At 41.7% G+C, this 26,709-nt stretch overlaps 1 protein-coding gene across 2 annotated transcripts; it reads left to right on the top strand.

Annotated features, from left to right (window-relative positions):
• Positions 1 to 801: 801 nt before the first annotated feature.
• On the top strand, positions 802 to 26,355 carry CD80 (CD80 molecule). Of its 2 annotated transcripts, none has more exons than XM_029214287.1 (7): positions 802 to 1,175; positions 2,436 to 2,540; positions 11,164 to 11,481; positions 16,258 to 16,539; positions 20,836 to 20,949; positions 22,182 to 22,296; positions 24,125 to 26,355. In XM_029214287.1, the coding sequence occupies exons 2-6, from the start codon at positions 2,444 to 2,446 to the stop codon at positions 22,256 to 22,258; spliced, it is 888 nt and encodes a 295-aa protein (XP_029070120.1). In that variant the 5' UTR covers positions 802 to 1,175; positions 2,436 to 2,443; the 3' UTR covers positions 22,259 to 22,296; positions 24,125 to 26,355. The 2 variants fall into 2 exon arrangements, with proteins under 2 accessions (XP_029070120.1, XP_029070119.1); XM_029214286.1 differs by having other exon boundaries at positions 2,224 to 2,540.
• Positions 26,356 to 26,709: the final 354 nt, after the last annotated feature.

Raw genomic sequence — 26,709 nt, 5'->3', positions numbered from 1 at the left:
AGGCAACTGGTACTCTATCCCACTGGGACCTTCTGGAAAGCCTCATAAAATGTGTCTCTCAACTCTCCATCTGGGTGACAAAAGTGGTAAGTAGTCATCCATCATCTTCCAGCCCCTTTTGTTCAAGAGTAGCTCCATGGATTTTAAGTGCCTCATATTTCCAAGGTGCACATGCTTTAGTACAGAATTTCCAAGGGGATCCCATGCCAAGGCAACAGAGAAGCCCCAGTGCCAGAAGCAGACTGAGAAAGGTGCAGGCTCAGACAAGGTGCGCTTAGGTTCCACGGGTGCAAAAGAGATCCACTGGACCAACATGGGTTGGCTGCTCACCCCTGGAATGCTCCAGAATTCTACACAGAGGTAGCAGGCTGGTTGGAAATTGTCAGGGGAGGACTAAAATCTTCCTCACCCGACCCTTTGTTTCTGTCACTGTGTTCACCTGAGGGTTACTCTACCGGGGCTGGGGTGACTGGGATACATGTCCAACTTGGCTAGCAGGCACCCACTCTGTGAAGATGGTGGGGGTAGAGGGGTGGGAGTGTAGGTAAGGGTGGCCTTGTAAGCTAAGCACTCTCCCAAAGTGTCCACTACACATGAGATGGGTGGTCCACTGCTGCAGTGGCATGACTGTGACTAGGGAGGGGTACTTCTGGGTGCTAAAACAAAACTTGAGACCAGCACAGACACAGCCAGCCCATGAGGTTCGTAGACGATCTACCACCAGAGTCGATGGGTCAGCCCCTCCCACTGTGGGGCACCTTTCTACCCTCTCCCCCAGGCTGCCCAGTGCAGTTTCCTTTCTCCTTGACACTGAGGCAGTGCTGGCACTAGGTGAGGGAGGGCTGCTGTGTGGTTTGTGACACCATCTGGAGGGAACAGTAGGACAGCAGAGGGAGCTTCCTCAAACTGCACATAAATAACACTCTGCTCATCCCCTGATTTGACTTGTGTTTCTTTTCTTTTTTTTTTTTTTTTTTGACTTAAGTGTTTCTGAATATCAGAGTTCTCTACCAAGTAAAAGGAAGTTGGGAGGGGAAATGCCACCTCTGTAAAATATCACTCAAAGACAACTGAGTGACTTGCCAGTATTTCTGAGACAGCAAGAAAGGAACAGAAGTGGGGCCTCATCCTTCGATTTTCAACACAAGAGAAAACGAGGAATTGTTCTTCAGCAAGTAAGTACATTTACTATTAACTTAATATGAGATAGCTTGGTAGACCTAGTGACCAACAACCTGACTGCTTTTTAAACAAACATACCGTCACTCTTACCTCCAAGATGCGTACTTTCCCCCCAAAGGGCCTTCAGGGGGTCTCTTATTCCAACATACTTGGAGAACCATCATCAGAGTTATGGCCCATTATTTTAAGTTTCCTAGGTGGTAGAAAATATTAATTTTGTAGGCTGAATTTGAGTTTTCCACAACCAGCAAAATTCTGATGAATAAGTGAATCCAAGCTAATCCTGACTAAAAATGGAGTGTGGCTGATAAAACAATCCAGTTTGGCTGAAAAACTGGCTCAACGAGGGGTCCCAAACATTTCCCTGGTAGCACTAAACTGTCTCTGGTGGCAATCTGAGAGGATCACATAGGAGCACAGCTTTCATTTTTATTCCTAAAGTTTAATATATTTACTAAAAAAAACCAAATCAACTTCCTCACATTATAGTACATAATATAAATAAGTAATGTTTTCATCATGTCTTTTCTCTTCCTTATTACTGACACTTTTCCGTTGATTGAGATCCTCTACCCCTTTAAGACATATTCTTTGTGTAGAAGTATTCAAAAATGGAAACACTTTTTTTTGTTGTTAATATATTAAGAAAGAAGTAGTTTCGTGACTTAAGTACTGCCTTGGACAAAATATGCCCTTCCTGGTGCTCTGTGTTCTCGGTATGTTCTGAAGAGAGTCCAAGCTTTCATGGGTGGGCTTGCTGATATCCAGGGCCCTTATAGTTAGTTCTCTGTGTTTCTAGCAGTCTTCATCATCCCTTCTGGCATTGGCAGAGCGGTGGTTGGTCCTTGGAACATGCATGCACAGGCAGGGTCACCTCCGCAGAGGTCCGCCAATTTTTGCTTTTCCCTAGAGATTGTGCCGTGACTTAGAGGTTGCTCAGATGACGATCCCTGACTCATTTCAGGCGGCCAACTAACAGGTTTTACAACCCATGGTGGGCCAGTCTTCCTTCCTGGATGACTTTTATTTTTTCCTTTTCAGGTTGTGAAAATAAATCCATAATATTTTATATTTAGGAGTTTGGACACCCAGGTACAGCATCCAGCCTCTCCTCAGTGTGTTTTGCAAACACTGCCAGAAAACCCTCTGTGTGGGGCAATTGAATTGTCTTCTGCCTTGCCTGGTGTAAGCTGTGAGGTGCCCGAGTCTCATCTGGCTTGAAATTGTTTGCTTTTGTTTTCCATCCTCATCAGCGGAAGCCATGGATCACACACTGAAGTGGGGAATCCCATCCAAGCGCCCATACCTCAAGCTCTTTCAGCTCCTGGTGCTGGCTGGTCTTTTTTACTTCTGTTCAGGTAAGCAACCTCCAGGAACTTGACTGAGTCCGCTGCTTCAGTGTTTAGAGAGAGGAAATGGTGTTCTCTGTGCTGCCTCCTTCTGTGAGACAGAAGGGACCTTCAGGGTATTTCAGTTCATTTTAGGGCTGAGAAAACAGGTCCAGAGAGGTTAAAGGACCTGCCCTTGATCACACAGCAAGCCAGTGGCCAAGTTAGCTCAAGAACACAGACCTTAAAGGAAAGGTGGGGCGGTGTTATTTTAACAAAGCCAAAAGCTGATTCAGAAGGACAGCTTCGAGTTGTGATCTCTTCCACCACGTGCTTGTTTACATTTTGTGAAACGCTAAAGCACTGGCCTTGGGCTCTGGTTCCCAAACTACATTTCTATGAGACAACACAGCTAAAGTCTTCTGCTTCTAAAACTAAACAGTGATGATCTTCTTTCCAAGTTGAAGGGGGAAAAGAAAGTATTGATATTGTAACATACAATCTTCTTAATATTAAAATTTTCTCAATATTTATTTTTATGCTTTAGGTGCTGATGCCCTTTGTCAACACAGGCATCTGACATTAAGTAGTATCAGATTTAGCACAAATCATATTTCGAGTTGTTTTTAACTTACTATATAGGTATTTCAGGTGTGTCCTACAAAGAATATTTTGACTTCTGGAGGCTTTTGTTCCGTCTCAGGTGCTGGACTTGGGGGGCTGTTGGGAAGGGTGGTGCTGGTCCTGCTGACAGGGTGGCTCTGACTTTTTTGTTTAAAGTCAGAACAAATAAAAGATCTGCTTTGTGCTGAGCAGCGTACTACCTGGTTTCATCAAAACAAAGAGGAGCCTTTGCCTCCTGCAGCGTTTCCTAAACTGCAAAGAGCCGAACATCAAAGGGCCTTGTCTTAAGCGTTGGTTACTTAAAACTGCAGCCATCACCCAGAATGACTAAGGTGTGAGGGAGGGCACTGGAGGGAAGGGATTACTGTGACTCTGGTATTTGTACGTTGTCTGTCCTGAGCTGTAAAACTTGCTATTTTACACTGCTGCTGAACCAAGAGAACCATGAGTCAAGTTTCACATCAGATTTTGTATATCTGATGGACAGTATTATTTCCAACAGTTACAATTTTCTTCTGGGTAGTCGGGGGCAGCACTCCCAATCTAGAGTCTTCTGGGGAATCTTAATGAGTTTTAAAAGATTTTAAATGAAATTTACAGGCTTCCTAGAAATGTGGTATGTGTGCATGCATGCGTGCAAGCGTGTCTGTGTGTGGTGTGTGTGTGTGTGAGAAAGAGAGAGAGAGAGAGAGAGAGAGATGAAAGGGGGGTGAGGAGAGAGAAAGAAACAATGAAAAAGAGGGAAAGTATAAAAAGAAAATTAAAACCAAGGCTATAACAATTATACCAGAAAAATTAGGGGCAAATGGAAAGAAATAAACTTTGAGCTAAAGAAAGATATTTAGGAAAGTACCTTGTTCTACAGCTACATTCAGGTTTTATTGTTGCTGTACTGAGTCAACAAAGGAATCCATGAGTTTCTTTTGTCTGAACACCTACTGTGTATCAGGTGGGCCTTAAAAACTGAGCCTGGGATTCCTGCCCTCAAAGAGACGTATGTTAGTTGGAGAAGGCAAAACAAACCCACAAGCAAGTGAAGAGCAGTGAAGTGACTGGCCCCGACTGTAAGTGCCCCAGACCTGGGAAAGCTGGGACCAGGGTGGGCTGCGGCAGCGGGGCAGGCTTTAAGGTGAAGGAGGCCGAAGGTAAGGATGAGTCAGGGGTGAGTAAGGATGAGTCAGGTTTATTCTTTTGTTTAATCATTTATGAATTCAACAAACACCGAGCATCTCTTATGTACAAGACACTTTTCTTGGTCCTGGGGACAAGTTGTGAGCAAAATTGACTTGGCTTTTGCCTTCATGGAATTTACAGTCATTAGGAAGAAGATGAAGATTAATCCATCATTCAAATGAATGTATGACCGAGAAACTCTCTTTCTCTGCCAGAGGGGACGGTGGTGAGAGTGATCTGGGTGAAGGTGGAAGGAGCAGCATGTGAGGGACACGCAGGAGCAAGGAAGTGTAGGTGGGCAGTGTTGGGGCAGCAGGGAGACAGGGACCAGGCTCCATAGGGCTTGAAGGCCAGGGATCTGAATGTTATTTGGAGGCACTGGGAAGCCATAGAAGGATTTGAAGCAGGGGAGTGACACGGTCTATATCAGTGCTGCTGACACTTTAATTATACATGCCAGTCACCTGGGGGTCTTGTTAAAAAGCAGTTTCTAGCACAGGGGATTTTTTTTTTTTTTTATATTGGAGTATAGTTGCTTAATAACGTTGTGTTAGTTTCAGATGTACCTCAAAGTGATTCAGTTATACATATCCACTCTTTTTCAAGTTCTTTTCCCATTTAGGTTATTACAGAAGGTTGAGCAGAGTTCCATGTAGCACAGGGGATTTTTAGAGCAGCAAAAATACTCAGTATGATACTGTTATGGTAGATACATGTCGTTACACATTTGTCAAAACCCATAAGATGTACAGCGCCAAGAGTGACCTCTGGTGTAAACTGGACTTTGGGTGATAGTGATGTGTCAGTGTAGCTTCATCGACTGTCACAAACATACCACTCTGGCGCGGGATATCGGTGGTGGGGAGGCTGTGCCCATGCAGGGGCGGCGGTATACGGGTACTCTCTGTACTTTACGTTTATTTTGCTGCGAACCTAAAACTGTTCTAAAAGGTAAAGTCTGTATATATTTTTTAAAATGTAGTTTCTGCTTAGGTGGGCCTGGGGACGGGCCTGCATTTCCGTATTTCTAACAAGCAGCCAGGTGATGCTGATACCGCTGGTCCACAGACCTTTAGCTTTAGTAGTAAAGCTCTAAATGATATATATATATTTTTAAATGGTGTTGCTGAAGCATAAAGAATGGCTTGTAGGGCAGCCATAGTGACTGCCAAAACCATTTAGTAGCTTATAGTACTTGATGATAGCTTCGATGAAAAGAATGGGATTGGAGGGAGATGGAGGGATTGGAGAATGTGTATGATGTAGAACTGGTGAGGATTTGCCAGACTGAAGTGCAGGTGTGGATTGTGCATGGCCTGTGGGAGACAAGACTGGACAAAGAGAGTGGAGTACAATCACGGAGGACTTTGTTCAGGGCAGGGGATTTGCACACTAGCCCCTCCTTTCCTCTCCTGTGTAGGAGAGCTGCACTTCCCCCTGACACCCCATCCATTGCTGCCCAGGACAGGGGACCTCTCTTTCCTGCACAGGGTGGGACCAGCAGGGCTCCTCTCCACTCCTAGTTTGGTTTGTGGATGCAGAAACACTGAACTTATGTGCTCCAGAGACTGGTGGTTGTCTAACATGGGCAGCTTTTCCTCAGAGCTGGGGTCCTCTCAGGGAGACACAGCTCTCAGGGGAGGGGAGAGGCCTTGGGTAGGAGTAGCCAGGGATGCAGGATAGGTGTTGGCCTGGAATTCTGTGGCATGAGAAACACTGAGCTAGAGGAAAAGAGTGCCCTCAGAGTGCCACTGTAAACAAAGCCTCTTCCCTCCCACCATGTTCTGTCTGTATGCTGCTGGCCAAGGCATCCTGAAAGCCATGCTTCTTGCTATGACTACTGTGATATCAGCTGTTGAAGTCCCCGAGCATTTTAGACATGTACTGTTTAGGGAGACACACAAAAGTAAGGATCAGATTTATAACGAGTATGTAGGCTAGGCCTATAGAGGAGAGAAAGTTGGCAGCAATGTAAAAATCAGGTGACAAGTCTAAATCTGTCAGCTGCTGGAGAGCAGATACCTCTTAGCCTCCTTGTGTGCCCAGCACCCAGCCTGGGGCCCACACAAGCCCCGTGGATGCTGGTTCACTTAATCAAAAGCACTTAGAAGGGACCAAAAAGGTCACTTCCTTTGTGTTAAAGGTCACACAGACCATTAACAGTAAATCTCCAGGTGGTGGGTTTACAGATGACTTTTATGCGTTTCTGTATTTTTCATTCTTTGCAAATTTAATATGTGTTTCTTCTAGAATCAGGGAAAACCTTTATTTAAAAAGCACACCAAGGTCCTCAGTGAGATACATTATGGTACACAGTGATATAAGCTGCTGTGCGCACCTGATTCTTTCTCCTTTAGGAGAAGCGGTGGTGCAGCCCTGCTGACCATTGCTGGGGTTCACCTCCGAGGAAGGGGCATTGTGGCCAGCCCAGTGTCCACACTGCCTTGCTCTAGTTTGGAGGGACTAGGGGATACTCATGGCTTCCTAGACTGGGTTCTTATTTTTTTTAAGCTATACATTAAATTTTATTATTGTATCTGCCAATTGTCCTGTATGGTTTTTCTCCCCCTGCAGTGACATAAAATTCACTGTTTTAAAGTGTACGATTCCGTGGTTTTTAGTATAATCACAATGTTGTGGAACCATCACCACTACCTAATTTCAGAACATTTCTATCACTCTAAAAAGAAACTCCATACCCATTAGCTGTCCGTCTCCATTCCCGCTGCCCTGTCTCCTGGTAGCCACTAATCTAATTTCTGTCTCCATGAATTTGCCTATTCTGGACATTTCTTCTAAATGGAGTTATATTATATGTGGCCTTTGTGTATGGTTTCTTTCACTGAGCATAATGTTTTCAAGGTTCATCTATGTTGTAGTAAGTATCAGTACTTCATGCCTTTTTTGGTTGAATAATATTCCATTGTAGATTGAGCTTTGAGAGGTACATTATTTGTCTAAAACTAGTGACCTCTATGCTTGTTGGCAAAAAGTTCCCTCTCTTGGGGGTTTATCGGTGGAGAGTTGAAGTGGTCAGGAAGGGCAGGGGTTGGGGACTTGACTCAGTGCAAGTGTCAGCCGGTTACCACAGTGATTCTGGCCACATCCTGGGTGTGATTCAACACATGAGGTGCTGTGTCTGAGAGAAATAGCCCCATGAAAAAAATCTGTATAGCTTTTACAGTTAACAAAACACTTTACCTCTGGGTGTCACATGACCCCCATGGTAATTATGTGAAGTAAGTCAGGGAGATAGTATTATGCCCATTTTACAGAAATTATACCTTGGCCCAAGGAGTTTAATCAACTTGTTAAAGGTTATGATTCTAATGCACAGCGGTGGAGCTAGATTTCATCTCCTAATGCCTAGCCAGGCATTTAGCAAATATTTATGGAGCACCTACTATGGGCCAGGCCCCGTTCTAGGTTCTGCAGATATGGCAACAAGCAAAACAGATAAAGCCTGTGCTCTCATGGCCCCCAAAGTAACTCCAGCTGATATATAGCAGCTGGAGACAAGCTCAAAGAGCAATAAATGAGGGCAAGGGGCTAACAAGTGGCAGGATGGGTGGGGTCAGGGGTTAGGTGAGGGTCCCCCTCACCACAAGGGGACACCTTCCCTGAAGGAAGCAAGGGACGGGGCTGTGTGGATGTCTGGAGAAGACAATGGTCCGGGTCGTGTGCCTGGCACCATGTAAGGTTTTACTTGCATTCCCTCACAGAAACCTCAACCCATGTTGTTAGGTAGGTGTTGCTAGGCTAGTTTGTAAAATGGCAAAGCAAGCTCAAAATCCAACTATTTAGGCAGTAATGCTGAGACCTGACTTTCCCCTCTAGAACCACTGAAGCGGACAAAACCCTTCAGAAATCTTTCGACTGTCTTCTTGTAAACGCATGTAGCAGTCCCTGAGTATGGAAGCGAGGTCCTGGTGGGAATTGCCCAGAAGATTTTTGGTTCCTCTTTTCAGTCTGGTTCTTCCTCAGCATCAGCGTCTGGTGAGGGTATCTCACATAGGAACATCGAAGAGCCCATTGATGGTTTGCTGTTGACCTTTAGACAAACACCCACACTTCTCAGGTGGCTGGACAAAAACTCCTTAAGAACTATGATTGAAGTTAGCTCACTTTCAGTTAAGATTTATTTTTGCTAATGTCACCACATGTCAAAATGAGTTAGAAATCCTGGATTCTTTTTGGGTGGGAATAAACAGGGCACAGAAAAGACACAGTTATTTAGGACCCCAGAGGAGTGAGCTGCTTTCTATCATGGGGTCTTTCTGGCCCATAGCAAGACCAGCGTTCCATGTGTCTGACATAACCCCTGAGTGAGATGAAACAGACCAAAAGGTACAAATTGTGGGTGAGAGGAGGGAGAGAGAGGAAAGGAAACTCTTACGGAAGACCTGCTATGTACTAGGGACTTTTCCATTTATATCATTTTATTTGAATTTAAGTTTACAATGATCCTGAGAGGTAGGCATCATAACATTTTTACAGATGAGGAAACAGGTTAATCAGAAAATGGCTGAGCTGGGACTAGACCCCAAATCAACAGGAATCCATAGTCCGTGCATCTTCTACATATCATTTTGCTTTCATTGTATCTCTTTTTTTTTTTTTTTTTTTTTGGTGGTACGTGGGCCTCTCACTGCCGTGGCCTCTTCTGTTGCGGAGCACAGGCCCGGACGCGCAGGCTCAGCGGCCACGGCTCACGGGCCCAGCCGCTTGGCGGCACGCGGGATCCTCCCGGACCGGGGCACGAACCCGTGTCCCCTGCATCGGCAGGCGGACTCCCAACCACTGCGCCACCAGGGAAGCCCTTCGTTGTATCTCTTTTTAAAGAGAGTTTGGGTTATTTAGCTATTCTTTGTTCCCCCCAAGTATACCTTTTCATTTATTTCCCCCTTTTCAGTTATATTCCCTAAATCTAGGGCTGGCAATGTTCAGCACGATTGTCGGAAGAAGTGCCTTCGATCATTCTGAGGTACTTCACACTGCTGTGAAAATACCTACCATCACAATAGTCTTCCTAAATGCTGCGGTAGGGCCACATCCAGTCTGATGGAGGCAGGTAGAATAGCTGGTGAGATGGAGAGGTGCTAGTGTCCCATGATCCTACTGCCCAAGGAGAGTGGGCCTGGAAATGAGATCCCTATCCTAGTGAGACATGGGCCTGCCCAGGGGTTCTGTGTGGCTCTGGAGGACACTGAAGGGAAGATGCAACATGGTAGCACTGGGGGGTTTAGGGGGGTGGTCAGTTGTGAAAGCACCAGGGCTTTAGAGGAACTCTGCTTTTAGGTCAAGCACAGCATAGGAAAAGTTAGTATGCCTTCTAAACCAAAAAAACAGAAAATATAGTCTGACAGGGATTTTGGTGCTACTGATGAGTGCTTAGGAAATAACAAAAAGATGGAGTTTGGATGCTGAAATATTGATATTTCTGTGATATGCTGATGGGAAACGGGCAAATGTTTTAAATGGGGACCCTCTAGCAAAACTAGGTTGTAGGGCACCTGTTGTGTGGATTGCAGATAGCCAAGGGAGATAAAGATAAGCTATCCATCTGTTTAGGGTAGCTAGAGAGGGCAGAAATTGTCCAGAGGAGTAACGGAGGCCTTGTCAGGTGGGGATGAGGAGAGTCATTTCAGAATGACGTCATGGGGTCAAGCTGGGCCTGGAAGGAAAAGGACTGTTTCTCAAAGCAAAAGAGCCCAGTGATGGAGCCCAGCTGGGAGCGGGCAGTGCTGGCTTACTTATCCTAGAACTGGGCCTCAAATGGGGAAACCAGTAAACAAGGAGAGTGGCCCAAAAAGTTCTCTGCAAAACTGGGGCAGTTTCCTTTCCTGGGCTTAGTTTCCTCATCTGTAAAATAAGACCACCAAAATGATCAGGGAAATTCCTTCAAAATCTCACATTCCTTAACTATGACTTCCCTATCCCTGTGGGAATGATAACATTGTCTAACTGGTAGTTGCCACTCACATGCTAGGTCTCCTAAAGTCCTTCTTCTTTTGGGACTAGTGTGCCTTCTCTCTCATTGTCCATGCACAGACAAATGGATAAAGAAAATGTGGTATATACATACAATGGAATATTAGTCATTATCATCATACCCTTAAAAAGGAAGGGAATTCTGACACATGTAAAACATGGAGGAACCTTGAGGGCATTATGCTGAGTGGAATAAATCAGTCACAAAAAGACAAATACTGTTATGATTCCACTTATATTAGATATCTAAAGTAGTAAAATTCATAGAAACATAAAGTTGAGTGGTGGTTACCAGGGACTGGCGGGAGGGAGAAAGCGGAGTGGTTTAACGCATACAGAGTTCCAGATTTGCAAGATGGAAAAGTTCTGTTTCACAACAATGTGAATACACTTGATGCTACTGAGCTGTACATTTAAAAATGGTTAAGATGGTAAAATTTATGTTATTTTATTTATTTATTTATTTATTTTTGCGGTACGCGGGCCTCTCACTGTTGTGGCCTCTCCCATTGCGGAGCACAGGCTCCAGACGCGGAGGCTCAGCGGCCATGGCTCATGGGCCCAGCTGCTCCGCGGCATGTGGGATCTTCCCGGACTGGGGCACGAACCCGCGTGCCCTGCATCAGCAGGCGGACTCTCAACCACTGCACCACCAGGGAAGCCCTATGTTATTTTTTAATCACAATTTTTTAAATGGAGAAAAAAAGCACTGGGGACCAAAGAAACCAAAATCAAACTGAACACTCCAATCCTGCTTGGTACTGGATAAAACACTCAATTCTGTTACCATCAACTCCAAATTCTTGCTTGTGCAGGCATCTATATTTAATAGGTATATGATCTTGTTCTGTTTGTCTCTCCATAGGCGTTATCCAGGTGACCAAAACAGTGAAAGAAGCAGCAATGCTATCCTGTGATTACAACATATCCACTGAAGAACTGAAGAGAGTTCGCATCTACTGGCAAAAGGATAATGAAATGGTGCTGGCTGTCATGTCTGGAAAAGTGAAGGTGTGGCCCAGGTACGAGAACCGCACCATCACTGACGTCACCAGTAACCTCTGCATTGTGATCCTGGCTCTGCGCCTGTCGGACAATGGCACCTACACCTGTGTTATTCAGAAGCCTGAGAAAGGGTCTTACAAACTGAAGCACCGGACTTCGGTGAAGTTAATGGTCAGAGGTCAGTGGAACTTTCTGATTTTCAGTAAGCCGGCAGACTCTTGATGCCCTTAAAGACATACTCCTATTGATTTAAGTGGAAATTTTACCAAAGAGGGGTGTATCTCACTTCATTTCTTAGGGTTGAGTCTCTAGTTTTACAGTGAACCCTAACTGTTTTCTCAGGATATCCTGGAAATATCTATTAGTTGCATTTCTTGTACTTTGACAACCTAAGTGCATGACAATCACCCTGGAGCACTATAATGACCTAAAGTATCTTCTGAATCATAAAGGGACACATTTGATTTGATGTAGCTATACTATTAACTGGATTTGATCCAGTAATATATTCTTGTAAAGTATGTTGAAAGGTATAAGAGCAATGCAGGCATAAATACTATGGCTATTGTTCTATTACATTTATTGTATATTTGAAGCTCTCCTCTAACGGTCATTCCTACAAAATTAGATGTTAGAGAACTGTGAAGGGCAGGGTAGGAAGAAGCCGTGACTTAACCACAGGTGATACTGCTAGATGATACTAATATATTCTGAGCCCTCATTGAGAAGTGGCAGCCCTGGGCCATTCCCTCATACTTGAAATTCAAACACATTTCTTTTTCTTCCTGGGCACTTGAGGCTTTAGTGGAAAGGCTCAAAGCTTTTAATAAAAGATAATAATTAACCTTGATATCAGTTAACTTAAGTGGATCCTTAGTGAAGTCTTCACTGTCCTTCCCTGCTTTTGGTCTTCAGTTATGTTGAAACTTTAGCTGTAACATCCAGATCATCCCTAAAGCTTAGGAGGTAAGCCAAATTCACATGGAATTATCTTGAACTTCACTCTGTGTATTCCCTAACCATGGAGAGAGCGAATGATCATATGGTGGTGAGATATGAGGGGTTCTGAGAAGCCCACCTCCTCCAAAATTCAGACCTGCGTCGATTCCTGGAATTCCCACTATTATAGCCTCTCCTGCTAATTTCAGCTTTTTTTCCCCACAAGATCCCTGTTAAAGATAAAAATGTGTTCCCTGGGGGGAGATGGCACCACAGACATATTAGCCTGTGTTAGTTAATTACATTAGATACATAGTTAGTTCTCAAACAGAATATCCAGACAGAAGTAGACTTAGAACGTATACATTTTTTTTTTTTTTTTTGCGGTACGCGGGCCTCTCACTGTTGTGGCCTCTCCCGTTGTGGAGCACAGGCTCCGGACGCGCAGGTTCAGCAGCCATGGCTCACCAGCCCAGCCGCTCTGCGGCATGTGGGATGTTCCTGGACCGGGGCACGAACCCGTGTCCCCTGCATCGGCAGGCGGACTCTCAACCACTGCACCACCAGGGAAGCCCCTAGAACATGTACATTTTGATAGAAAGATAAAGAAGAAAATCCAAGGAGAAGAGGCAGAGTTTCAGGGAGGGCAGGCCCTAGCAGCAGGTTATCGTAGGAGACCAAGGACAGCTAAAGCGGTAGCATGGGAGTGCTGAGGGCCTCAAAAAGGAGAGTGGGGCACCAAAATCAGGTAAGGGAAGACGAAAATGGAAAGTCTACTTGCTTAATTAGACACAGAACCAATTCTGGTATTTCCAATTGAGTCAGTTAGAACAGTGCTTCCCAAATGATAAGGTGCCTATGACCTGGGGATGTTGTTAAAATGCAGATTCAAAGGCAGCAGGTCTGGCACTTCTAACAAGCTCCCTGGTGAGGCCTGTGCTGCTGCTGAGGATTGCAGTTTGAGAAGCAAGGCCAAGGTGACCAACTGTCCCATTCTGCCCAGGACCGAGGGGTTTCCTTGGACATGAGATTTTCAGTGCTAATACTGAGAAAGGCTAACTGGGACAAGTTGCTTTCTCTATATTTGCTAAATGATATAATAGCAGCATAATATCAATGGATGAAAGCCTTCGTTAAGCAGCACATTTGAGGAGCTAGCTATACTAGTTAACGTATTAACTAGGTTAATGGATTTTTACCTTTCTAAAGCATATGCACCTTTTCCTTTCCTAATAAGATATTCTTACCCTACCTATTAAGAGTGGTGAAAATTTGGGTTAATTGATTAAAATGAGAGACAAAAGAATAATTCTTCGATGGTTCACAGTCTTGCAAAGCCTTAGGAGCTGTTACTCTAAACAGATCACCTTATAGAAGGGATAGGAGACAGAGCTTAGGCTGTTCTAAGTCCAGCCAGACCTTGAAAAGATGGTTTTTAATATGATCCTTGGTATTAGTGGCATTCTTGCGGCTAAATGTTTCTTAGAAAAGCAAAGTGCAGAAATGAACATGAATCATAATTAGGATATGTTACTTGGATTTGTTATTCCAAGTTATAACATGACATACTGATGTTATGAGAAAGAAACAGAATATTCTTGTTGTTAGCTACCAGTGTAATTATTTGATCTTATAGGAAAAATTAAAGGAGTAAAAAATAATAATGTCAACTAAAAATGGCTCGAGAAAATGTCAGACTTAATTTAGGAACAGGATTAATTCAAAAAAGAAAGGTGACTCTATCCCTAACCAAATCCAAGTTTTTCTTTTTCTTGGCATTTATAGTCACTTGTCATAACTTTGTGCCACCAGGCAGTCCTGGAAGCTTTCACCTGGCAACTTGATTTAAATGAGGGAACTCATTTAAAAGAGGACAAATTTAAGGGCTTCCCTGGTGGCGAAGTGGTTGAGAGTCCGCCTGCAGATGCAGGGCACGTGGGTTCGTGCCTGGGTCCAGGAAGATCCACATGCTGCGGAGCAGCTGGGCCCGTGAGCCATGGCCGCTGAGCCTGCGCGTCCGGAGCCTGTGTTCCGCGACGGGAGAGGCCACAACAGTGAGAGGCCCGCGTAATGCAAAAAAAAAAAAAAAAAAAGAGGACAAATTTAAGACTCACATTAGTCTATTAACTAACTTCCTGTGTGTCAGGCTCTGTTCTATGTGATTTATATTAACGATGTCATTTAATTCTTACAACGCTGGGAGGCAGGTATTATTATCCCCATATTACAGATGAAAAAACTAAGACTAAAAGTGGTTAAGTAATTGGCCCAGTGCTAAAAGGAAAAACTGGTTATAAAACCTGGTCTTGGGACTTCCCTGGTGGTGCAGTGGTTAAGAATCTGCCTGCCAATGTAGGGGACACGGGTTCGAGCCCTGGTCCGGGAAGATCCCACATGCTGTGGAGCAAGTAAGCCCGTGCGCCACAACTACTGAGCCTGCGTTCTGGAGCCCGCATGCCACAGCTACTGAAGCCTGCGTACCTAGAGCCCACGCTCTGCAACAAGAGAAACCACCACAATGAGAAGCCTGTGCCCGGCAATGAAGAGTAGCCCCTGCTTACCGCAACTAGAGAAAGCCCACGCGCAGCAACGAAGACCCAATGCAGCCAAAAATAAACAAATAAAAACAAAACAAAACAAAAAACCTGGTCTTGATGACCACTGTGCTATACTACATCTCTCTGTGAGACTCTGAATTCTGAAAAGAAAACTAATATATAAGATGAAGTATGGGGGGATTGGTTCCCCACATTATGCTAAGAAGTATAAATTCTTTAAGCCTAACAGTAAGTGAGGAAGAGGTGAGGGGAGTTTTTTCCTATGTTCTCTGCAGTCATTTCACTATGCTTTGCTTTATTTTAGTATCTTATTAAGGGGCAAATACACAAATCAAAGAGTGCCTCAAGTATCTTGGGGGAATATTAGGAAGGTCTCTCTGTCCTCATAAGGCATGTCAGAACAGTAAGGGAATCAGTAAAGTACAGTGGTTGAGATTACAGGCTCAATAGTGTAAAATTTGGACAGAGGTTTATCTAATTAAAGACTACTTTTGAAAAAGTAAGGTAATGCTAAACAAACTTTAGAGTAGTGTTACCTACTTCCCACCTCAGTAGTCTGGGAAGTAGGGAGACAGCAAAGTTAAGACCATACAAGTAGATTTACACAAGTTACTGTCAATATTCTGGTTCTCAGTTTGGATGGTGGGTTCTCAGGTGTTTAGTATAGTATGAATTAATAAATAGATACATAAAAGAGAGCTACTTTGTATACCTCAAAAATTAGAAAGAAAGAGGAGAAAAAGAAGTAAAAGAAAGGAAGGAAAGGAAAGGAAAAGGAAAGAAGGCAGACATATTTTAATCTGCTTGTTTACATCTCTAATACCATGGCATTAGTATTTTTCTGAGAATATGTTTTTCAATATAATCCTATTTTTAATGTTTTAATAAAACAGCAATGTTTGAAGCTCTAAAAAAAAAAGGAAAGAAAAGAAGTCAGGGGAAGGGAAAGGTCTGGTATCAGAAAAACTTGAATTCAAATCCCAGTTCTGCCACTTATTGGTTGTGATTTCTCTAGACCTCAATTTGATTATTTATAAAGTGAAACATTGTATTAGGTTAAATCATATGAAATTACTGATATTTGACCTTTTTTGCTCTACAACCTACCTCCTAGGGTTGTTGTAAAGATGAAATGAGATAACGTCCAGACCTAAGAAACATTAACGTGTTGTCTATTATTTTTTTCTTCACCTCTTGCAAATGCAAGTATTGATACTATGTCAATATTTATTCACATGAACCTACTTCTTTCTTTAATAAGTGCCCTCCTACCTCCTTATGAAGAATTGATATAACCAATTCAAACCAAAATTAGTCTTTGGATTATACATAAATATTAATGACTTATGGGAAGTTGCAAATTATATTATTCTGATTAAAGATAGGTATTTATTAAAAATATAAACACACACACAAATATGTAATGATATGTACTTACAGCCTTGTTCTTTCTTCAGCTGACTTCCCTGTCCCTAGTATAACTGATCTTGGAAATCCATCTCCTAACAACAGAAGGATAATTTGCTCAACCTCTGGAGGTTTTCCAAAGCCTCACCTTTCCTGGTTGGAAAATGGAGAAGAATTAAATTCTACCAATACGACACTTTCCCAGGATCCTGAAACTGAGCTCTACACGATTAGCAGCGAACTGGATTTCAATATGACAAGCAACCACAGCTTTGTGTGTCTTGTCAAGTATGGAGGCTTAACAGTGTCACAGACCTTCAACTGGCAAAAATGTAAGTGATACTGTTCTGGGAAGTTTCTGCTATGTAGAGTCTAAAAAGAAAATAACTCAGCCAGATGCATCACAGAATTATGTATATTGACTCTGATAGTATTTTTTTGCAGTATTTTTAGACATGCAAATAAAATAATAATGACAGTATTACTATGACTTATTAAGGTCACTGTACAAGGTTTGACTATAATGTCACTAGACTTATTTTCTTTAATAAACATTCTAAAATTTAGACATCCAAGTAAGTTCTATCCATCAAGTCAACATATTAGGAAGTTATTATAACAATATTGTTGTGATTGAAAGCACTAAGAATTGTCCTTCTTTGGATTTGCTCTCTGGGCTTTGGCACTTTCATTTTGGGGGCCCCCTCCCCATGGTCCCATGATGTCAAATCATTGTCTTTTGAGGGTGAATGTACCTTTTAAGAACTACTGGTTCATTTAGAACCAAGTCGGTCATTTTTAACCAAAACCATGACCAAATAGTTTACCCTACATGTAGTAAACTTATAGAATTTTCTTTCCCCAAGAGGTGAAATCATCTGAAAATATAAAATGGAAAAAGTTGGGCTTTTATAAATTTATGCATATTAAACCCATAATGGGTTATTACAGAAGAACTCAAATACTTGAAATACATTTCTAACTTGTTTGGCTGATTATATGGAGCACCACCAGGCCTCTCTCACCCCTAGCCCCACTTATAACAATATGTTTTGTGGCTGCATAGTAAAAAATTATACATCGAGTATAATTTATTATGTGTAGTATGTCTTACATCTCCCTCTTATTTTTGCTTGTAGTAGAGGAGATATTTTAGATGGTCTAGTAGTTCATCTTAGTGAATGATTTACTCTAGATCTTTCTATGTTGAGTGGATTCTTTATTTTCCTCAATAGGTAATGAGATAAAATTTTGACATGATTTTATTAATAGTACAAACTCATCTCTATCATCTTTTATGTATTCTAAAGAATTTATAAAAATGAATTTTGAATCCTATAGTAAAAATAGCTTATTAATTCAGCATTCTTGTCACTTTACTGGTATATAATTATTTAACCACTTTTAGATTATCATGACTAAGGTAGACAGTATTACACAAATTAGTAACAGCAGCTTCAATTATATTTTATTTTGGACATCATTTATATTTGGAATATGAGTACATATGATATTCTAGGGCAAGGGTTGACAAAAATTTTCAGAAAAGGGCCAGATAGTAAATATTTATTCTTTACAGGTCATATGGTCTCTGACAACAACTCAGTTCTGCTGTTATAGCATGAAAGCAGCCATAGAAAAGACAAATGAATGACACAGCTGTGTTTTAACAAAATTTTATTTAAAAAAATAGGTGGGGGGCTTCCCTGGTGGCGCAGTGGTTGAGAGTCCGCCTGCCGATGCAGGGGACACGGGTTCGTGCCCCGGTCCGGGAAGATCCCACGTGCTGCTGGGCCCGTGAGCCATGGCCGCTGAGCCTGCGTGTCCGGAGCCTGTGCTCCGCAACGGGAGAGGCCACAACAGTGAGAAGCCCGCGTACCGCAAAGATTAAAAAAAAAAAAAAAAAAATTAAATAAATAAATAAATAAATAGGTGGTAAGCCAGGTTTGGCCTGTGCATGGTAGTTTGTTAACTTATAGGAAATAGAATGTAGTCCTTTATATAAAAGGATGGAGCTATTATTTAAAGATGATTTAGACTGCCCAGCTTTATCATCTTTTCCCTAGTTTGCCTTCTCTCAATTCTTCCTTCATGCTAAGGATGAGCAGTATCCCTTTTCACGATAATTGAAAACACTAGTTCTTTGTCCTATTTGGTCCACATTCACAATGACTAATGGAGAGATGATTAACAGTATGTGTTTAATCATTCTTTCTTTCATTCAGTTTTTATTAAGTAGTTATCACATACCAAGCATCTTGCTAGGCACCAGTGTTGTCTTTGTGGTCAGAGAGCTTTAAATACTTCAGATCTCATGAACTGGATGGCAAGTATCATTTAGAGTCAAAAGCAAATAATGCATTTGTGGGGGAGGTCAAGGGGTGACTGCATAAACAAACGTAAATTAGGTGTATAGTTGATAGGAATAGTTATGTCAATGTGAATAAAGCTTTACTATTTAAATACCCACTCTTTACCCCAAATTTATTAATTAAACAGATTGGATCTATGGCTCTTTTAGCCTGGGCCGGCCCAATTTGTTAACCCTTGATGTACTGGAAGATATATGTGTGTGTGTGGAAGGGGTCAATCAGAGAGTCCCACTCAGGCTAACGAGCTATATGTGCAGATGTCGTCACACAACTATGCACTTGGGATTTTGGGTCTGCCCTGCGGTGCCTTACCAGGTTCCTAATAGGTATCACGACAGAGCACATTTGCTGCTACTGGTTCCCCTTTCTGTCTCTTTAAACACATACCTTCTTTCCAGGCTGAGTGAGGCTTGAGGATGGATGAGGAGTGACCTCTGAGAGGAAGCCAGGAGTGAGTTGGAACTTGTGAAACGTCTAGGCTCCCAGGATAATAGCAAGAGCTTCTTTGTTATTTGGGGTGTCATTCTGGTCTGCAGAGGCCAACCCTGCTAATCACTCGATGTCTCCACCCAATCTGGTGTTTTAGAGAATAATAAAAAAACGACTTTCCCTAGTCTCTAAGTAGTAGGTTCTTTATGGTCAAATGTGCATTTTATAATGATCACTGTGGCAGAATGTGTAGGAATTATTAAAGCCTAGAAAACCAGAGGCAAAGAGACCAATATAAAGGCGACTAAGTTGGAGATCAGAAAAACCTGAACGAAGGCGGTTGCTGCAGGAGATTTGGAGAAAAGGAATCAGTTGCAGGGATTTTCTCAATACAGCATAGAAAGTCAGTGGGAGCTACTGGGCAGTGAGCACAAAGGCAAGCCTCCCCTTTTATTTGGGTCACTGATGGTGCTGCCATTCATTGAAATGGGAGAATGCGGGTGGTAGATATGCTTTGGAAAGAATACATGGATACTGAATTCAATTTTAGTCAGGTGGAGATGCTGGAATCCAACCATTAGTCAACGGCTGGAAATACAAATTTGGGGCTCAGAAATGAGATCAGAAATATGGTATACAGATTTAGAAATCAGCTGGTGTTTCCAAACTTGGGTGTGGATGAGATCACCCCATGATTACCGGGGCCAGTGAGAGGAGAATGGGACCACAGATGGAGCCATGGGGAACAACGGTAGTTAAAGGACAAGAAGAGGAAGAGCCTACAAAGAAAACTGAGTCACAACAAACAGAAACTGAAGAATGTGGTGTCACAAACGTCCCAGGAGGAAAAGTGTCAACTGGGCCGAAAGCTGATGAGAAGTCCAATAAGCTAAAGACCGAAATTTATCCCCAAGGCTTGTAATCAGAATAATGAGAAACGGTACTTTAGTAAATGCTCAATATTTATTTGTAAGCCATTCCGGATAAATCAGAAGAGGATGAGCTGCTAATATTCCTTTTGTGTCCCTGCCCTTCTCCAGATGTTGCTAACTATTCCTCAAAGGGGTTGAAAATAAATGGTGTAGCTGCTGCTCCTGAGCGGGAGGGACTGACAGCAGTACCGCATACACCTTTCTACTCCCACCCGCATCCTTCCTCGTGTGCCCTGTCTTTTCTCTGTTCCCTGTGTTCTACATCTGATAGCCAGTTTGTAGAGCTCTCCTTCAGGATGATCCTACCTACTACCAAGCCATATCCATGCTTGGTTCTTTGCTGGGTCTCTTCTATTCTTCCAGAAGCTCTAGGCTGTATGATGAAAAATGTGTATCTGATAATGAATGCAAAGTGGCTTCTGTAGCTTTAGGCAGCTACTGTAGGGATGTGTTTGTGTGTGTGTGTGTGTTAAAGAGGACACCCTAAAAGGGAGAAGGCATGACAGAGCTGGAGAAGGAAAAATAAGGTATCTCTAGAACACAATATCAATTATTAGTAGCAATACATAGTAATATCAGCTACAGAAATGAGATAGGAAGACAAGATAGCTTTTAAAGGCTTTCCTGAGGATCTTTTTTTATGTCAACTTAACTCAGTAAATGCAAAAGTTCAAATTTTCTTTTTCACATTTAATATCTGACATCTGGTATTAGTTGCCCACAAGTATGTGTCTGATTAAAGAGTTATGCAAGAAAAATGCTGGAAGCTGCATTTTGGAGAGCTGACCAGGCAAAAAAGTGAAAAATGCTTTACAGTTGTGTCAATATAAGGGGCACAGAATGGGTATCAGGCAGTTGGAAACACATTAGAGCTGACACTATTCTTTTCCTTCAGCAGCCAAACCAGCCCCTTCTGCTAATCAGCTCCTGCTCTGGGCCATTATTATCCCAGTCTCAGCATGTGGGATTTCTGTGATCATTGCAGTAACACTAACATGCCTGTCCTGCAGTAAGTAATATTGTACTATCACAACGATCTCAATTCCTGGACACCCAAACTCTACCAGTATGGGTCAGCACCTCTCCGAGGTTTTAGCCTTTTTTACTCTCACTTTTGGAGCAAATCTATGGAAACTTTAGTGTCTCCTTTACTTGTCTCAGCAAGTTCTGTTCATTCACTGGACAGATATTTCTTGGACACCTGCTATGTGCCTGGCACTCTACTAGGCACTGGAGTTACAAAGATGAGAGATCACTGCCCTCAAGACACATTCTAGTTTAGTCCTTTTATTTTTCCCCTAAATGTATAATATTTTCTTGGAGACACTGAGGCTTGCTAACTAAATTGAAAACATATCTGATACAAAGTGATAGTTTAATCTTTGATTTGGAGTTGGAGGAAAGGCAGAATGACAAGGTTTAAGGGTAAGAATCATTTTCTTGGAGGAGGGTAAGATGCACTAATGAGATGTAGTTGAGCAACTATATGGCCACAGGTGATTTTACCAATTCTCAATTCTTCAGAATTTATTTTTGGATGAAAGATCAGGAGTGAGGAAAGAAGAGATATCTAGGATTTTTTTTCCTATGAATCTAAAATTTTGGCTTTATACATATGCTACCCTCAATCTGTAATTAAATGAAGAGGAACTGCTAGGCCAGTGCTAAGGCTATAGTCACCATGAAGGAACACCAACCTTTCTTGGAGTAGAAATCTTGTACACTGAGCAAAGAAAATTGGAAGACCAACATCTGCTGATTTCCCCAACTTTCAGCACAAAAAAATGTCAAGGCTCGAGGAAGTGACTAGAGACTCTTTGCTATGAACATCCTACCCCATGGGTAGGATAAAGAGGTCTGGTGGGCTCAAGGATGTTTCTAATACAGACTGTGAATCTCTCTAGTTCAGAGTTTTTCATCCTTAGTACTATTGACTTTGGGAGCTGTATAATTCTTTGTTTTAGGGGGCTGATCTGTGCATTGTAGGATGTTTAGCAGCATCCCTAGCCCCCACTCACTATATGCCAATAGCACCTCTTGCCCCTGTTGTGACAGCCAAAGATGTCTCTAGACATTGCACATGTCCCTGGGGGGTGATGGTGGTGGTGGCTGTGGAAATCACCCCTGGTTGAGAACCACTCCTCTAGTTCTAAGCCAGTTGAAGGTTGGCTGAAATACATGGGCGTGATTTAAGGGAAACTTACCTACCTAGATTTTTATTGCTTGTGCTTTGTCTTCAAGGACATGCTGCAAGATGGAGAGAGAGGACGAGGAATAAGGAGAGCATGGAAATGGAAAGGATTTCCCCATCTACATAGGATCTGTGGAAGGACTGGGCTGACCAGAACACCTCGAGGTATCTTCTCTACCAGTGTGGGATATGTAAGATCTTGTGCTCGTGAACACAGAGTTTTCTTCCTCTCAGTACCAAATTTAAGATCTTTTACTACTACTACCACCTTTTCAAAATCCACATTCAATGTACTCTAAACAGATGGTTGGCACCTCTCTCCTTTCTCCCCACATAAAATTTGCTTCTTGTAACCTCTTCCTTTGCCGTGCCATTCTGCCATCTTGAAATGTTCCCCTCTTGTCAGTCAACTCAGTGTCTTTCAGTATCTGTCAAACACGTGTACTATTCCTGGGCTATCTCCTTATTCTGATCACTCCTTTTCCCCTGTATCCCTCAGTACTGTTGGACACAGACTGGGGTCACTCTGTACTAATTCAGTAACATCTCATTGATCTGTATGCCTCTTACTAACAGAGTCATCTTCCACTGACCCAATTACGGAGCCGAATTTCATAAAGAATTACCTCTCCGTGTCATTTTCTCACTTAAAAACTCAGAAGAGACCCCAGGGTATACAGGAAAAGTTTCAGAACTTTTTACTTTCCACATTCCAGCTGATCTCTTCAGTCTAAACATCTTCAGTTGTTTCTGTTGTTCTTCACATGGCAGTTTCCAAAAGCTCCATGTGAACACACTAAATGTCAATAAATGGTGTCCGAAACTTTAGATTTGATCTGATTCTACATATGATGGAGTAGTTACTATTCATCCAAGGATGTTAAGGAAGCCTAAACACAGCATCAGCTTTTGTGAATCACACTATTAGTTTATATCAATTTTGTGCTATTCTAAAATCCCCAGGTCTTTTCAGGTAAGAGAAACATTGAGACATTAGGATCCAAAAGACTGACATCAGGACCAGGGTAAACCACTATAAATCAGTCTCCATAAACAGTTTAGTTTTGACTTGTGAAGGTTAGGGTAACAGCGGCATTAAAAAATGAGATTCTGCAGAGTTACCTTTAAAAAGAAAGTGAACTATAATACCTGAGACTTACATAACAGGTTATGTTTTACAAATGCATTATTTCATTTCGCCGTATAAAAATCTCTATGAGCACGATCTTTCTATCTCCGTTTTATGGGAGAGAAACCCAAGGCTCCCAGAGGTAGAGTGATCTGCCTGAAGTCAGACAAATAAGGAGGAAAACCAGGACCCAAACTCGACATCAAGCTCAGGTTCCTTTCACAGCAGCATAGCAGCCTATGCATATTTTCCACACAGCAGTCTCTCAGCTTCCTATTCTGCTTTCTTTTCATTTCAACTTCTTGCTCATTCTCCAGGATGCCCTTCCCAGGATGTTCCCCTCAGTTCTGCAGTTTCCTAGCATTTCCCTGACTTTCCTTCCATCTTAAAAGTTTTCTGCTCAGTCAGCTGATCCTTCATAATGAAGCCAGGAACCCAGTCTCCTTCACAAGTATTCTGTGGCCATCTTGCCCAGTTCAAGCAGTTCTGCCCGACCACTAGAGCAGTGCTCTCTCTAGCACGTCACTCTGCACCCTGGGTTTATTTTCATGTGCCGTGTCTTATATCCTTTACCAAATTGTAGGCTTACTGAGAAAAGCAAGCATGCCTGATACACCTTTGTTTGCCCCACACATATGTGAGTGAGTGCCTTGATCCATAATGTTTGGTTGGTTCGTGATAGCTGGTGCTTAATATTTGCCTGATATTTCATGTAGTAAAAATTGTCAGACTTGTCCTAAATTCTCTCATAATTTAGACTTGCCTTTATGTTCTTTAGCCATCAAGATTAATATCTACAATGTTACCTCAAACTGGGAATACCTTTGTGATAAAAAATATAAAAATTTTTAATGTTTTCTTCAGGTCCCACATCCATCTGAGATCGACTTCTTCTTGGAGCTTCCTCAAATGGCCAGGATTATCCCACCTCGACCTTCATGTATCTGTTCTCTAGGAGCCTCTTCAGTCCAGTGGCTTTGCTGAAAGTGACTAGAGGAGTATGATGGGGACAGAAGTAGCTATGGTGACCCTGACCAACGATTTGGAAACACAGAATTCTTTAGGCCTGGAAGAGACATTAGTGAATACTCTTACTAATGACAAGGACATCGAAGTCCTGGAAGGTGACTTGAATTGTAAAGGCCAGGGCCAGAACCCAGATTTCCTGGCACTGGTGCTCTTTTCCTTCATCAATCCAGCTTTGTGCTATTAACTGGTATGTGTGTACACACACACACACACACACACACACATCAGTCTAAGTGCTTCTGGAAACAGAATTTATCCAGTATCAATCAGGTCAATTTCAGAGACTTGATCTGATGAAGGAATGGAGAAGGATGTTATGTTGTTAAAAGCAATCTAATGTTAATGTGTGGGAAGTATGGTGTATGTACACCTAGATGAGGTTAATGGAAATATTATTGGTGTTTAGCCAGCACATTTTCATTGTGTTCTCCTTTGTTGTTCTCCCACTTCTCTACTATGTTCAGGAGGAAGTAGACCCATCTAAAACTAATTTCCTCTGACAGGTAGAATGAATGACTTATACAGTAAGTCCCCTACATATGAATGAGTTCCATTCTGAGAGCGTGTTCGTAAGTCCAATTTGTTTGTAAGTCCAACAAAGTTAGCCTAGGTACCCGACTAACACAGCGGCTATATACCGCTGATTTTACGCTTGCTTCTGGACATGCTGGGCTTGAAGTAAATATACTGTTACTACTGTACTCTATACAGTACTGTAAAGTACACAAAAGCATAATGGTGCACGCACGTGACAACGTATGCCAGACACTTGAACTAACTTACGTGATTGGACGTGCGAACACATGTTCGCATCTTCAAAAGTTCGCAACTTGTTAGTAAATGCAAACAGAATGACTTTATTTTTTGTTTTGTAAAGTAAATCAAACTTACCAGATCATAGGTCAAACAAGAATAGATTTTGTTGAACTGTTTTTTTTTCTTTTAAAAGGAGCAACTAAAAAATAAATCAATACTATGAAAAGCCCAGATGAATGCTTCTTGATAATTCCTTGGAAAAAAGTTGGTAAGCCAAAGTAAATACTGTATTAGAGAACAAGGGCATAGCAAAATACTTAATACACACTGCTAACCTCTGTGGTTAAGACTGACACAACCAATAAACTGTTAAGGAGGAAAATGCAAACTTCTCTAAGAAAAGATTTAGCAAAAGTTGTGCATGTGTACAAACCACACACAAACTTTTTTTTCTATTTAAAATCTATGAACTAATCAATAACTTGTTCTAGAAAGTAAATGCAAATGAAAACAGCTTCATAAGTTCATTTTTGTAATAAAAATTGGCATATCTATTTTGTTACTTCAAAGACATATAAAGGAATTAAAATTTATTTTTAGTTAAATTAAAAAAAAAACAGTTCACAACTTGAATGTTGGTATGTAGGGGACTTACAACTCAAAGCAACAGTAAGGTTGGAGAGTGATAATTTGTTTAGTTCACATTGGACTGATACTCTCCTTAAATGGCTTTATGCTAGTTTAATCTCATTTGTAAAATCTTTATGAGAAGGTTCTCATTTAAAATGAGATAGGTTTTATGTATGTACTAAAGAGTAAGCTGTCTTTAGCAGAAACTGATTGAAGTAATGAAAATAGCATTCCATAGGGCTTCCTTACATTCCTAAAGTGGCTTTTCCTCCATGGTATTTCTGGATCCCTTTGACATCAGCAGAGAATTGAAAAGAAAGAAGTGGCCAACTGCTATTCCTACATCACGTAACTCATGACTCCTCTTTCTCTGAAATTGCCTTCCATGCTCATTGGACCAGGAGTGGACGTGATTTAACCTGGGGCAATCAGACATTCTCATTTGAAAATCTGGAGTCGCACAGCAAGTTGACCAAGTTTCTCAAACAGGGCTGGATTTAAAACGTTTAATTTTGGTAGCTGTAAAGGGGCTAGATTACTCTATATAGTCTATGGAACAGAGGTACACTTTTAAATGGTTGCTCACAGAACAAAATTACAAGAATTTAAACAAACAAACAGCTACCAAAAAAAAAAACCACACCAGGAACTGCCACATTTAGTTAAGATTCATAATCCTTGGACATGATCAAAAGGAGACCTCTAGAAGTAACCACAAAACAGTACAAACCTAAGAGACAGCTTACTTGTACTTTAAATAAATTATAGTAAATTACTGCTTATTACATTTAATAAATGTGTTACTATTTTTTCAAGTAGTATTTTTTACTTTTATTATTCTGATATTTTTGTGATATGAATAAAATTATTTTAAAACCATCTAATTTTATAAGTTGAAGAATTTAATCTCAATGTGGTTGTGAATAGAACAATAAACAGATTGACTAAGTACCAATTTGTCAGCAATTTATGAATGGGATAATTAAGAAAAACATGCTTTTGGGAGTGTGGCAATAATATGTAAATCATGGTGA

This window comes from Monodon monoceros, unplaced genomic scaffold (assembly GCF_005190385.1).
Source record: "Monodon monoceros isolate NGI ecotype Baffin Bay Population unplaced genomic scaffold, NGI_Narwhal_1 Super_Scaffold_11, whole genome shotgun sequence".
NCBI classification, from domain to species: domain Eukaryota; kingdom Metazoa; phylum Chordata; class Mammalia; order Artiodactyla; family Monodontidae; genus Monodon; species Monodon monoceros.
The sequence above is the reverse complement of the archived record's forward strand: the minus strand, read 5'-3'. Positions and strand labels throughout refer to the sequence as shown.